General features: G+C 46.4%; 1 protein-coding gene across 1 annotated transcript in view; it reads left to right on the forward strand.

Moving 5' to 3' along the window:
- Positions 1-13,619, forward strand: part of LOC145338608 (acid-sensing ion channel 1-like) — a 112,639-nt gene that overhangs the window by 48,816 nt on the left and 50,204 nt on the right. Inside the window, exon 6 of the mRNA XM_080182988.1 lies at positions 9,955-10,108. Within this exon, the coding sequence (XP_080039114.1) occupies positions 9,955-10,108 (154 nt within the window). The remainder of the gene's footprint in view (positions 1-9,954; positions 10,109-13,619) is intronic.

The raw sequence follows: 13,619 nt of genomic DNA on the forward strand, positions 1-13,619 counted from the left end.
CAGCAGCAATAGGGATATTGTTGCAGGAGGGTGCACTACAGCAGCAAAATATTGTACAAAAGCCGCAAGATACAGGGCAGCAGCAATGCACCTAATGCAGCAGCAACAGGCTGTGATGTACACAGTACAGTAGCAACACGGTGCCATGCAAAAGTTCAATGCAAAACAGCAGTGAGTGAGCTGCAATGTACCAAATAGCTGCAGCAATGTGCAATGTCACAGCATATAGCAACAAGGCAGAATGCAGCAGCGAGGTGCAATACAACGTCAACGGGCGGCCATGCCACAGCATCAAAGTGCAATGCACCAGTTGTAAGTTGCAACACTGTAATCGGGTACAATGCAGTAGAAAATGCAATGCAGTCACAACAAGGTGCAATGCCCTTGTGGCAAGATGTAAGACAGTAACAAGGTACAAAATGTACCAAAGTTTGCAGCCACAGAATGCAATATCATCACAAAGTATATGCACCATTCGCAAGATACATGACTGCAGAAGTGCAGTGCAATTCGGCAGCAAAGTAGAATGCAATCACATATTGGAAAGCAGCGATTGATATAATAGAGCCACTGCAAAATGAAACATAATGCAACAATTACAATGCAGCACCACAGTGCAATGCTATAGCAGTGGGGTACAATGCAGCAGCAAGGTGCAATGCAGCATTAAGATACAATGTAGCAACAAGGTACGAAGCAACAACAGCAAAGTACAATGCAGCAGCAAGAGGCAATACAGCAGCAAGGTACAACGCAGCAGGAAGGTACAATGCAGCAGCAAGGTGCAATGCAGCAGCAAGGTACAATGCGGCAGCAAGATACAATGCGGCAACAAGGAACAATGCAGCAGCAAGGTACAATGCGGCAGCAAGGTACAATGTAGCAGTAAGATACAATGCAGCAACAAGGAACAATACAGAAGCAAGGTACAAAGCAACAGCAGCAAGGTGTAATGCAATGGGAGAAGGTATAATGCAGCATCAAGGTACAATGCAGTAGCAAGGTGCAATGCAGCAACAAGGTGCAATGCAATGGGAGACGGTGCAATGCAGCATCAAGGTACAATGCAGCAGCAAGGTGCAGTGCAGCAACAAGGTACAATGCAGCAGCAAGGTGCAATGTAATAGGAGAAGGTACAATGCAGCATCAAGGTGCAATGCGGCAACAAGGTGCAATGCAGCAGCAAGGTACAATGCAGCAGCAAAGTGCAATGCAATGGGGGAAAGGTACAATGCAGCAGAAAGACACAATACAGCAACAAGGTACAATGCAGCAGCAAAGTGCAATGCAATGGGGGAAAGGTACAATGCAGCAGAAAGATACAATACAGCAACAAGGTACAATGCAGCAGCAAAGTGCAGTGCAATGGGGGAAAGGTACAATGCAGCAGCAAGATACAATACAGCAACAAGGTCCAATTCAGCAACAAGGTGCAATGCAATGGGGAAAGGTACAATGCAGCAGCAAGGTACAATGCAGCAACAAGATGCAATGCAATGGGGGAAAGGTACAATGTAGCAACAAGGTACAATGCAGCAACAAGGTGCAATGCAACAGAAGAAAAGTGCAATACAACAACAAGGTATAATGCAGCAACAAGGTACAATGCAGAAGCAAGGTACAATGCAGCAACAAGGTGCAATGAAACAGAATAAAGGTACAATGCAACAACAAGGTATAATGCAGCAACAAGGTACAACGCAGCAGCAAGGTACAATGCAGCAACAAAGTGCAATGCAACAGGAGAAAGGTACAATGCAGCAGCAAAGTGCAATGCAGCAGCAAGGTGCAATGCAACAGGAGAAAGATGCAATGCAGCAGCAACAAGGTACAATGCAACAGAGGAAAGGTGCAATGCAGTAGCAGCAAGGTGTAATGCAGCAGCAAGTTGCAATGCAGCAACAAGGTGCAATGCAATAAGAGAAATGTGCAATGCAGCCGCAACAAGGTACAATGCAGCAGCAAGGTACAATGCAGCAACAAGGTACAATGCAGCTGTGGCAATGTACCATGAAGCAGCAAGGTTGCAACAGAGCACGATTAAATGCACCAACAACAAGACATAAGTGCAGTCCAAGGTGCAAAACAAGGACAATGTTCCTGAGTCACTGGGAATGACAAAACAGCAGCTACAATGTACAACACAGCAGTGCACTGGCAGCAAAGGTACAATATAATAGTAGCAAGAAGATAGACAGCCTCAGGATGACAAAGCACTGCAGCAGTAAACTACTATGGCCACAAATTCTTTTCAAATACACCAGTAATCAATACAAATTGCACAGTAAGAGATAAACTGCAGGTTTTTAAAGTTTAATGGAATGTTCACCTAAAATTCTCATTGTATCTGCAAATACACAGGCAGGATACTGAAAGCTGGCCCATCAATGTGACTCCCCTCTTTGTTTTGGTTCCAACCATTTACTTGTGATCTGGATTGAGGTCTTTCATTCACTTTTCCTTTCTCTTTCATTGCTCCTTCTCAACACATCCGTAAGGGCACCCACAGCGTCAGGAGAGACCTGGAGCTCAAAGGGTAAAGAGTAGCCTACATGGAGCTTGATAGAAGGGTTAAAGGAGCCACTTTCCAGGAAGGATGTAGACAGCGCACTAATCTGACCAGATGTGTGGAAAAAGTGCCAGCATTCATCCGGAGTTCTACAACGATTCTACAACTCCAGAGATGTGTAGGATAGGTGGATTGGCCATGCTGAATTGTCCCTTAGTGTCCAAAGATGTGTAGGTTAGGTGGATTGGCCATGCTAAATTGTCCCTTAGTGTCCAAAGATGTGTAGGTTAGGTGGATTGGCCATGCTAAATTGTCCCTTAGTGTCCTAGGATGTGTAGGTTAGGTGGATTAGCAGAGTAAATATGTAGGGTAACAGGGATAGGGCCTGGGTGGGATTGTAGTTGGTGCAGACTTGATGGGCCAAACGGCCTCCTTCTGCACTGTAGGGTTTCTATGATAATTGTATGAATGATCCCCGACAAAGGAGGGCAAGGTGGGTGCAGAATGGTGAGGTCCCTGGAGTTCAGTGGCAGGACTTGCCCACTTACATTGGTATTCTAAAACTGAGAGACATGCCTGGTCCAAATCCTCACCTTTTAAATTGCTGCTTTGGGTTCTTGCAGAACATGGATCCAATCTGTAGGAGGCCTGCCCTCGTTAGGAATGTAGCAGGATGGGGTTGTAACTTTAAAAGAGATCATGGAACAGAAGCCAGCTTGCATTATGTCCCTTGGTCTTCATGAGGTGTTTGACCTCCTGGGGCCATCAGGAAGAAGATGGGAACTGGGAGCAAACGGCTTTGACATCCAACTCCACGATTGGTGTCAGGGTAGGTGACAAACTCAGGGAAATGGCCTCTGTCATTGAGGAAGAGTGAGACAGTGATATCCACCACTGCCCATCCCCTGTAATGCTCTCAGCACTGATGGATTGGGTGGCATTGTAAGGGGCAGTTGACCCTGGGTATTTCTGAAGGAATGGTAGTTTAATTTAGATAAGTGCGAGGTGATGCATTTTGGTAGATTGAACTTAGCCAGCACTTACTCAGTAAATGGCAGGGCGTTGGGGAGAGTTACAGAGCAAAGGGATCTGGAGGTAGAGGTTCGTAGCTCCTTGAAAGTGGAGTCACAGGTAGACAGAGTGGTGAAGAAGGCATTCGGCATGCTTGGTGTCATCGGTCAGAACATTGAATACAGGAGTTGGAATGTCTTGTTGAAGTTGTACAAGACATTGGTAAGGCCACACTTGGATTACTGTGTACAGTTCTGGTCACCCTATTATAGAAAGGATATTATTAAACTAGAAAGAGTGCAGAAAAGATTTACTAGGATGCTACTGGGACTTGATGGTTTGAGTTAAGGAGAGGCTGGATAGACTGGGACTTTTTTCCCTGGAGCGTAGGAAGCTTAGGTGTGATCTTATAGAGGTCTATAAAATAATGAGGGGCATAGATCAGCTAGATAGTCAATATCTTTTCCCAAAGGTAGGGGAGTCTAAAACTAGAGGGCATAGGTTTAAGGTGAGAGGGAAGAGATACAAAAGTGTCGAGACGGGCAATTCTTTCTCACAGAGGGTGGTGAGTGTCTGGAACAAGCTGCCAGGGGTAGTAGTAGAGGCAGGTACAAATTTGTCTTTTAAAAAGCGTTTAGACAGTTACATGGGCAAGATGGGTATAGAGGGATATGGGCCAATTGGGACTAGCTTAGGGGTTTAAAAAAGAGGGTGGCATGGACAAGTTGGGCAAAAGGGCCTGTTTCCATGCTGTAAACCTCTCTGACTCTTTTAACAGATTGTGTGCCATAGGTAGATGTGTTTGCGAACCTCGTCGCCGTGTTCACCATTTTGTCTTCATGTGTAAGGCTCTGGCTGTACATGACTCAGGCTGGGATCTCTGGATTGCTGATCGGAAACACAAAGGTGCTGTCCCTCGAGTTGATTAGTATCTGTATCAGTCCCCGAATTCTGCTGAATGCTAACTTCAGTCTAGATACAGTCCTGTGGGACCATACTGAGAAGGAATGAGAAGAACTCTGGTCTTTTATACTTTGCTGAGGAGTGACGATACATTTAACTTAAGTTTGTGGATGTAAGGTAGAGATCTCTGAGGTATGTGAGGGGGGAATTGTGCAACAAATAGGGAAATGGGAAGAAGTAGGGAGGGCTTTGGTGTCCTCTAGCCTAGTACCCAACATAGAATCATAGAATCCCTACAGTACAGGAGGAGGCCATTTGGCCCATCGAGCCTGCACCGACAACAATCCCACCCAGGCCCTATCCCCGTACACCCACATCTTCACCCTGCTAATACCCCCGAAACTAGGGTCTATTTAGCATGGTCAATGCACCTTACCTGCACGTTTTTCAGATTGTGGGAGGAAACCAGAGCACCCAGAGGAAACCCATGCAGACATGGGGAGAATGTGCAAACTCCACACAGACAGTGACCCCGAGCCAGGAATCGAACCCAGTTCCCTGGCTCTGTGAGGCAGCGGTGCTAACCACTGTGCCACCCCCAATTGGAGCTGGGGGAGGAGAGGGGGAGGGGGAGGCAGGGGCAGTGGAGGGTGCTGGGAGCGTGGGTCATGTCTCTCGCCAATCTCCCCATGCAAAGGGATGGGTTGAGTTGTTGGTGAGAAGGTGGCATGGTTTGCGGCACTCATTTGCAATGCCAGTAGAACATTGCGGTGGCCAGCACACTGGAAGCTATCCAATGCTGCGTCTTCTGAGTGCACCTTCCATCACTCGGAAGGCAGATTGTCCATGCGGATGATGCCAGAAGACTGAGAACGAGATTGCTTGTCCATGCACGCAGAGTTGGACACGGAAATGGGAAGGCAAACCATCCTGGTTAAATCTGTGCCCACGGACCCAAGTGGAGAGTGCTGTGTGGCCGTGTCAGTGACCGAAAGGATCCTGCTCTGCCATTTTGTGACGGCGCAGACTGCTCAGTTTGTGGGCTGTTCTTGTCTGCAGGGGGCGCAAACCTTTGCAATTGGCTGTCATCGATTGAGCAACCAGTGAGCAAGCTGATTGGGCCAGGGTGCTAGTATGAAGTAAGTGAGGTCTCTGTGGGATCAAGATGGCTCCACATCTGGTGGTGGAGGGATGAACTGGAGATAATCTGATGAGGTAGGGGGTGCTGTAACGTACGCCAGTGTTGCTTCACCAACCGGATCAAGTGGGGTAGACCTCGTTTGGGTTGAGATCGAGTCCCCTCAATTCCAAACAATCCTGGAACGTCAACATTCCGACTGTCCTAATTCATGCTGCCCTGCTCTGTCACACTTTATTGTCCTAACTGACCAAATACCAAACCCCAGTGCACCTCTAAAAGACCCCATTACCTACTTGTTGCCAATCTGTCTGGGATTAGTGAAGAAGGTGGTTCGGGAGTAGTCTGTATTAAGTGAAGAGAAATGCAAGGATTTTTCAGTGGTTGAGTTGAGAGAATCATAAACATGGGTTTCCGCACATCTTAGATCCACAATAAATCAAGGAGAAAAGTTCCAGCTCTCTCTGTCACGCTCATTCTCTCTATCCCCTTTCTTTTTCATTCTTTCTCCTCTCTCTCTCTCTCTTTCCTTATTTCTTCCGTTCTCTCATCCTCTCTTTGTCACTTCTTCAGTTCCAAGAACATAGTCAAGTGGTGACAACAGGCCGCTAGTACGTAGAGTAAGAAATGATGCTGTATCTGGCTGGTATTAGTGACTTTGGATGGAATGAAATGGTGGTGTGAATGCAAAGAGGAGATCAGCTTGGCGTCACTCTCCAGATGACACTCAAAGCTTTGCCCCTGGGAACTCCAGGCCGGTCTTTGTGTTACAGCGATAACCGTTACTCGATTTCTCGTGTGCTCACAAGCCACCTGACTGTTTCAGTGGAAAGAGCAAAGATTTCCATTTCTTCCCCTGCAAAAATGAATGGAGAAAAGAATGCCTTGGCTTGTCGCCACTTCACTGTATGTGGGTCAGTGCCAATGCAGCCCCTCCGCAATGCGTTAATGTCGGCCGCTCTGCGCTCTTGGCAACACTGCGAAAAAGTTAAAGTATACTAGTCACAAGTTGGCTTACATTAACACTGCAATGAAGTTACGGTGAAAATCCGGCACCTGCTTGGGAAGGAGGATTTAGTACGGCCACTGCGCCTAACCGGCACGTCTTTCGGACTGTGGGGGAAACCGGAGCACCCGGAGGAAACCCACGCAGACACGGGGAGAACGTGCAGACTCCACACAGACAGTGACCCAAGCTAGGTCCCTGGCGTGTGAGATGGGTGTGCTAACCAGTGTGCCACCGTGCCACCCACCCCCCTACTGTACTGTCCCCTGTGGATGCCCTTGAAGTCCTGATGAGGGGTGTCAGCTGTATTACCTTAATGAAGTACTGTATTCGGCTGACTGCATTGTTACATCTCAATGCTGTCAAGAACCCAAGTTGGTATAAGACTAACGTCACAACGTACCACATCAACAAGGGTTTGCCAAACAAATTTTTCTGGAGGCAATAACCCTTTGAAGGGGGATTTAAACCTGTGGTGCTAAATCCATTCCATTGCTGCTTCCCTTGCTGTTCAGTTGTTGTGTCAGTCTCTGCACCGATCCTCATTTGGTTTAACCACTTATTTATTCACTTCCATTTGTAAGAAGAATTATAGATAAATCCAACGACACTTTACCGTTTGGGTGGGTGGGGAGCGGTGACTGTTTGAACCAGAGTGCGATCACAACAGATAAACATTTGCGCCAGAAGTCTGTGGTGACTCTGGTTACCCAGAATCCATTGCAGGCAAAACCAAGATGGTGGAATGCTCAGCCTCCATTGCTAAACACAGGGTGCTCTCCTCTATGGTAAGAGGCGAGACACAGTAACACCAAAAAGAAAACAATTATTGCTGAAGTGTATTTGTTATCCAGTTTGCTAAATGAAGTAGTGATTGTGATGTTTCCTATGTCTACAAGTCTTGAATGAGTTAGTCTTGATGTTTGCCGACTTTAAGCTAAGTAGTCCCCCGAGAAGATGCACATTCTCCCCAGATGGCATTGCCACAGAAAGTGGGAAGATCCCAAGTTTGATTTCCAGTCTTGCCAGATTGGGCCAATCTCACTTGGGATGCTAAGGTTAACCTCCAAAAGCTCATGAGCCAGCCAGAGGTTCTCCACTCCTGACTGCTGCAGAGTGACTCCGACCGGAAGGTGTGTGTGTGTGTGAGAACTCGATTTGATGTGCCCCTTTCAACCGTGGTCACACAGTCTGCCAGCACCGGTGTGGAGAATGGTGGGTCCACTTGGGCACAGTATCACATGTTGGCCAGGGTGTTGGGATTGTGCCCCAGGAAGAGTCAGCAGCCTCACAAGGGTGGGGTTGGGGGGGGCAATAAAGAACTTGTAAAGGATAAAGTTGCCACAGATTTGTAAATAAATAGCATTGTCAGTTTTTTTAAGTGTTAGTGTTATGTTGTGTAAAAGTGGGGCAGTGCCAGTCACGTAAGCCTTATTGTGACAGTAAATCATTGCTTTTCAGGCCCATGAAGAAGAGGTGCCAGCATTGGACTGGGGCAGGGCACAGTAAGAAGTCTCACAACACCGGATTAAAGTCCAACAGGTTTGCTTGGAATCACAAGCTTTCGGAGCATTGCTCCTGCACTCACCTGATGAAGGGGCAGCGCTCCGAAAGCTTGTAATTCCAAATAAACCTGTTGGACTTGACCCTGGTGTTGTGAGACTTCTTACCTTTTCAGACCATGATGTTTAATAGATTGCTGCCTCTGACTCAGCAAAACAGTCTCCCTTTTAAACACAACATTACTTCCGTGATTAGAACAAAAGATAGCACTAAGATATTTGAATATGCGCACGGCCAGTGTGATCTGTTTCAAAGGGGGTCTGGCTGATGCACAAGGTTAGAATATTATCCCTTCACCTCTGATTGTTGGGCTCAATCTAGCAGAACTTCAGGTTCCCGCTTCCACCGTGTGGTTTACTAGACTAAGTGGAGGGAGGCTGCAGAGGTAACGGTACCACTTTGCAAAGTGCCCCCAAACACAAGCGAAAGATGCAGGAATTAGGAGCGAGAGAGGAAGTCATGTTGACCTTTTGTTTCAAAGAATATTACAGGATGGATCCAACGGATCCAACAGTTCGTTTAGGTCTCATTCTCAAGCGATCTTGCGAAACATTTTTTTTCATTCGTTCATGGGATGTGGGAACGTTGGCTGGGCCAGTATTTATTGCCTGTGCCTGATTCATAGAATCCCTACAATGCAGAAGAGGCCATTTGGCCCATCAAGTCTGCACCAACCTTCTGGCAAAGTATCTTATTCAGGCCCACTGCCCTGCCAAATCCCTGTAAGCCCGCACATTTACCATGGCCAATCCACCTAACCTGCACATCTTTAGACACTAAGGGGCAATTTCGCATGGCCAATCCACCTAACCTGCACACCTTTGGACACTAAGGGGCAATTTAGCATGGCCAATCCACCTAACCTATACATCTTTGGACATTAAGGGGCAATTTGACATGGCCAATCCACCTAACCTGCACATCTTTGGACTGTGGGAGGAAACCGGAGCACCCGGAGAAAACCCATGCAGACACGGGGAGAATGTGCAGACTCCACACAGAGAGTGACCCGAACCAGGAATCGAACCTGGGTCCCTAGAGCTGTGAGGTCACAGTGCTAACCACTGTGCTACCGTGCCGCCCCTTAAATTTCCATTGAACAGGGTGGCTTGCTAACCCGTTTCAGAGGGGTAGTTAAGAGTAAACCACATTGCCGTGCGTCTGGAGTCACATGTAGGCCAGAGCAAGTAAGGACAGCAGATTTCCTTACCCAAAGAGCATTTGTTTTATTTACGACAATCATTTCATGGTTATCATTAGGCTTTTAATTCCAGATTTTTATTGAATTTAAAATTCAAACTTGGGTCCCTGGAGCATTACCCTGGGCCTCTGGATTACGAGTCGAGTGACAATACTATGACAACCACCTCCCCATGTGTGGCTAAAACCTATTCTGGTAGCCAACAAAATTGCCTCCCTTGCACCTTCAGCCTTTAGTGAAGCCATTAACCAACTAAAACTAAGTTTGTTTAAGTATCCCTGGTTGTTTTAGCTTTCCATTAGAAAGAATCAATCTCATTTTGTCTTATCTTACCTGCATTTGGAAGCAAAGATGTTTGAAGGAGAAATTATAAGCTCCTAAGAAAAGACATGAGTTGGGAAAGAGACAGGGCTGTTGTCTGTTCCAGGACTAAACTACAGACTATAAGACAGAAATGTGATGAACAGAATTCTAATGAATCCCTTAGAACAGGGGAAGGCAGTAAAAGAACAATGCATTAGCCCAGCGCGCCATCAGCCCCCTGCCACCACCCCCCAAACCTCCCCCTTAACAGCAAGCAATACACACTTGCCAATACAATTGTGTCACTGCTATTTGAACAGAGTTCTTGGTGGAGACGGACAGTACATATTGCACATGTGAGACGCCATGCAACATGACTCGATATGGTAAGGAGTTGTCCATGGTAAAAATCCCCAGCAAGGCGTCAGCCAAATACCTGGCCAAAAAGTACAACAAATCGGAAGATTACATCGGGTGAGTAACCTCTACTGTAACTGCTTTTCTGTGTGTGTGTATAACCATGCTTAAAGAGGCAATGCCTTTGTCACTGGGTTCAGCCATGCCTCACGTCAAGTGTGATGCAGTGACAGTTTCCTGACGCTCTGTGGAGTTTCAACATGATTGGATTGTTTGAGCCTGCCCTTGTCCCACCTAGAAACAGATTGACACCACTAAAAGTATCCTGCCTGACTATTCCAGGGTCAAGCATTCTTTCTTCATACTGTTGTCAGCCGCTTCCTCTTTCAATGTCTCTGGTCCACCTCGATGGTGGAGCCCTTTTATGGTCCCATTCCCAGCTGACAGTTTGTAGTCAGCCTCACTCGCATCACGAATTCTCCTCCCGTACTCATCTATAACAAGCTCTCCCTCAGTCACATGCCAACTCTTGACAAAATCACCCACAAGAATGGACTCCGGTTCCAAATGTTGCATCAGCCTTACCTCTCCATGACGCTCAACACTACAACTTTTACCATGCTTCCTGACTGCTTGTGGTGGCTGAGACAGAACTTTGCCCAGTTAAGTATTGGCCTTTTTCTGCAGATACTCTGTACGCTAGTCCTCTGATGCCAATGCCATACTTGACTGTTTCCAATGTTCGTAGAATCCATAGCATCCCTACAGTGCATAAGGAGGCCATCCGGCCCATCGTGTCTACATCGACCACAATCCCACTCAGTCCCTATCCTCATAATCTTACCTATTTACCCCGCTAATCCCTCTAACGCACGCATCCTGGGAGACTAGGGCAATTTAGCATGGCCAATCCACCTAACCTACACATCTTTGGACGCTAAGGGACAATTTAGCATGGCCAATCCACCTAACCAACACATCTTCCATATTACTGTCTCCGAGCACAAAGATTGCAAAACTCTCAATCACAGTTACAAGCTTTTTCCCCACCTACAATGCCCTCTAACCTTACATCTCAGCTCACACCCTCCATTCTTCTGAGTCTTGTCCACTGCACCCCTTCCCATTGCTCCAAACAGCGCCATTCCATGTCATCAATATGGCCCCTCGTTCTGGAATTCTCTTCCGAAACTTCTCTGCCTTCCTGTGTCAAAACCCTGGTAAGATGCAGAGCTGCTGTCGCCTCCTTCACCTTTCTCTCAACTCCTGCTCCCTTTTTATGAAACCGTGACGTTAAATAAGTGGATATTTCTGTGATCGTGCTAAATTCTTGGTCAAAAGACGAGATGGTGGGTGGAGCAGGGAATGAACAAAGGCCTTGTTTCTTTTGGTGGTTTGTGACATTTGTTTGTTTAAGGAACAGATAAACCAGCTGACACTGGGATCAGTTTCCCTTCTTCTCTAACATTCATGAAGCGGTGTGAGTGCAAAGCAGGAAACCTATTTTCTAGACAGTGCACAGATATCAGCACGAATGAGTAACTTGTATTTAACTGTGACTGCCTGATATAAAGCCCGCGTCTGTTTGTGCTTCTTGCAAACAAGAATTTGAATGAATGCATTAATTTTACTGTTTGCTATCAGAGAGGGCTGTCTGTAAATGTTGGAAAGCCCCCAGAAAGGTCCCGGGCACTGGGCAAGACAGCAAGATTTCAGTTGAAGTGTGTGGACATTTGAACATTTGAAGATTGGTGGAGTAGTGGATGAGGTGGAGGCTCTTGCAGGCTGCAAAGAGACATTGATAGGATGCAGAGCTGGGCCGAAGAGTGGCAGATGGAGTTTAACCCTGATAAGTACGAGGTGATTCATTTTGGTAGAACAAATTTGAATGCGGATTATAGAGTCAACGGCAGGGTTCTCAAGAATGTGGAGGAACAGAGAGATCTTGGGGTTCATATCCACAGATCTCTGAAGGTTGCCACTCAAGTGGATAGAGCCGTGAAGAAGATTTACAGTGTGTTAGCGTTTATTAACAGGGGGTTTGAGTTTAAGGGTTGTGGGGTTATGCTGCAACTATACCGGACCTTGGTGAGACCACATTTGGAATATTGTGTTCAGTCCTGGTCACCTCACTATAAGAAGGATGTGGAAGCATTGGAGAGAGTGCAGAGAAGATTTACCAGGATGCTACCTGGTTTGGAGGGTAGGTCTTATGAGGAAAGGTTGAGGGAGCTGGGGCTTTTCTCTTTAGAGCGGAGGAGGATGAGAGGCGACTTAATCGAAATTTATGAGATGATGAGGGGAATAGATAGAGTGGACATGCAGAGACTATTTCCTCGGGTGGATGTAGCTGTTACTAGGGGACATAACTATAAGGTTCATGGTGGGAGATATAGGAGGGATGTCCGAGGTAGATTCTTTACTCAGAGAGTCGTTGGGGTGTGGAATGCACTGCCTGCTGTGATAGTGGAGTCGGACACTTTAGGAACTTCCAAGCAGTTATTGAATAGGCACATGGAGCACACCAGAATGATAGGGAGTGGGATAGCTTGATCTTGGGTTCGGACATAGCTCGGCACAACATCGAGGGCCAAAGGGCCTGTACTGTGCTGTACTGTTCTATGTTCTATACTCATTGAAATTCAGAAAAATGAGGGAAGATCTTATAAAAACATATAAAATTATGAAGGGAATAGTTAAGATAGAAGCAGAGAGGTTGTTTCCAATGGCGGGTGAAACTAGAACTAGGGGGCGTAGCCTCAAAATAAGGGGGAGCAGATTTAGGATTGAGTTGAGGAGGAATTTCTTCACCCAAAGGGTTGTGAATCTGTGGAATTCCCTGCCCAGTCGAGGCTACCTCATTGAATGTTTTTAAGGCAAGGATAGATAAATTTTTGAACAGTAAAGGAATTAAGGGGAGTGGGCGGGTAAGTGGAGCTGAGTCCATGAAAAGATCAGCCATGATCTTATTGAATGGCGGAGCAGGCTCGAGGGGCCAGATGGCCGACTCCTGCTCCTAGTTCTTATGGTATCGGTCAGATCCAGAATAAACCCTCTTCGATCGGGGCCCTTTGTTCTCCCATTTATAAAGTTACTGCAAGACAGAGAAGGATAAAATACTCTCGTTAATTGCTTCTTATTGTCCCGGATGGTGAGTAGAACATTTGCACTGGAACAAGAGATGCTATTTGATGTAAATTATATATTCAGGAACTTTTGGCCAGTGTTTTAACTCAGATTTTAACATGCTGGTGTGGGGTATGCAGTAAGGTTTGCGAGAGTACACAAGGGGCCTCCAATCTCCAGATTATCAGTGCACAGGCATCATCGATCTCTTGCCATGGTAATGTCCCCTAGCATAGAAAAAGATTATTTCTTCTGGAAAGGTGAGTTTGGGGAGATCAGTGAAAGACATCTCCTTTCACTGGACTACAGTCAAAAATGAATCAATCTGCTCCAACAACAACAACAACTTATTTATATAGCACCTTTAACATCATAAAACATCCCAAAGTGCTTTGCGGGGCTATTAGAAAAGTGACATCAAGCCACGATAGGAGATGCTCAGTCAGAAGATCAAAAGCTTAGTCAAAGAGGTAGGATTTGAAGAGTGAGGTAGAGAGGGGTT

This window comes from Carcharhinus amblyrhynchos, unplaced genomic scaffold, assembly GCF_965287045.1.
Source record: "Carcharhinus amblyrhynchos unplaced genomic scaffold, sCarAmb.v2.hapA chromosome_107, whole genome shotgun sequence".
Classification (NCBI taxonomy): Eukaryota; Metazoa; Chordata; class Chondrichthyes; order Carcharhiniformes; family Carcharhinidae; genus Carcharhinus; species Carcharhinus amblyrhynchos.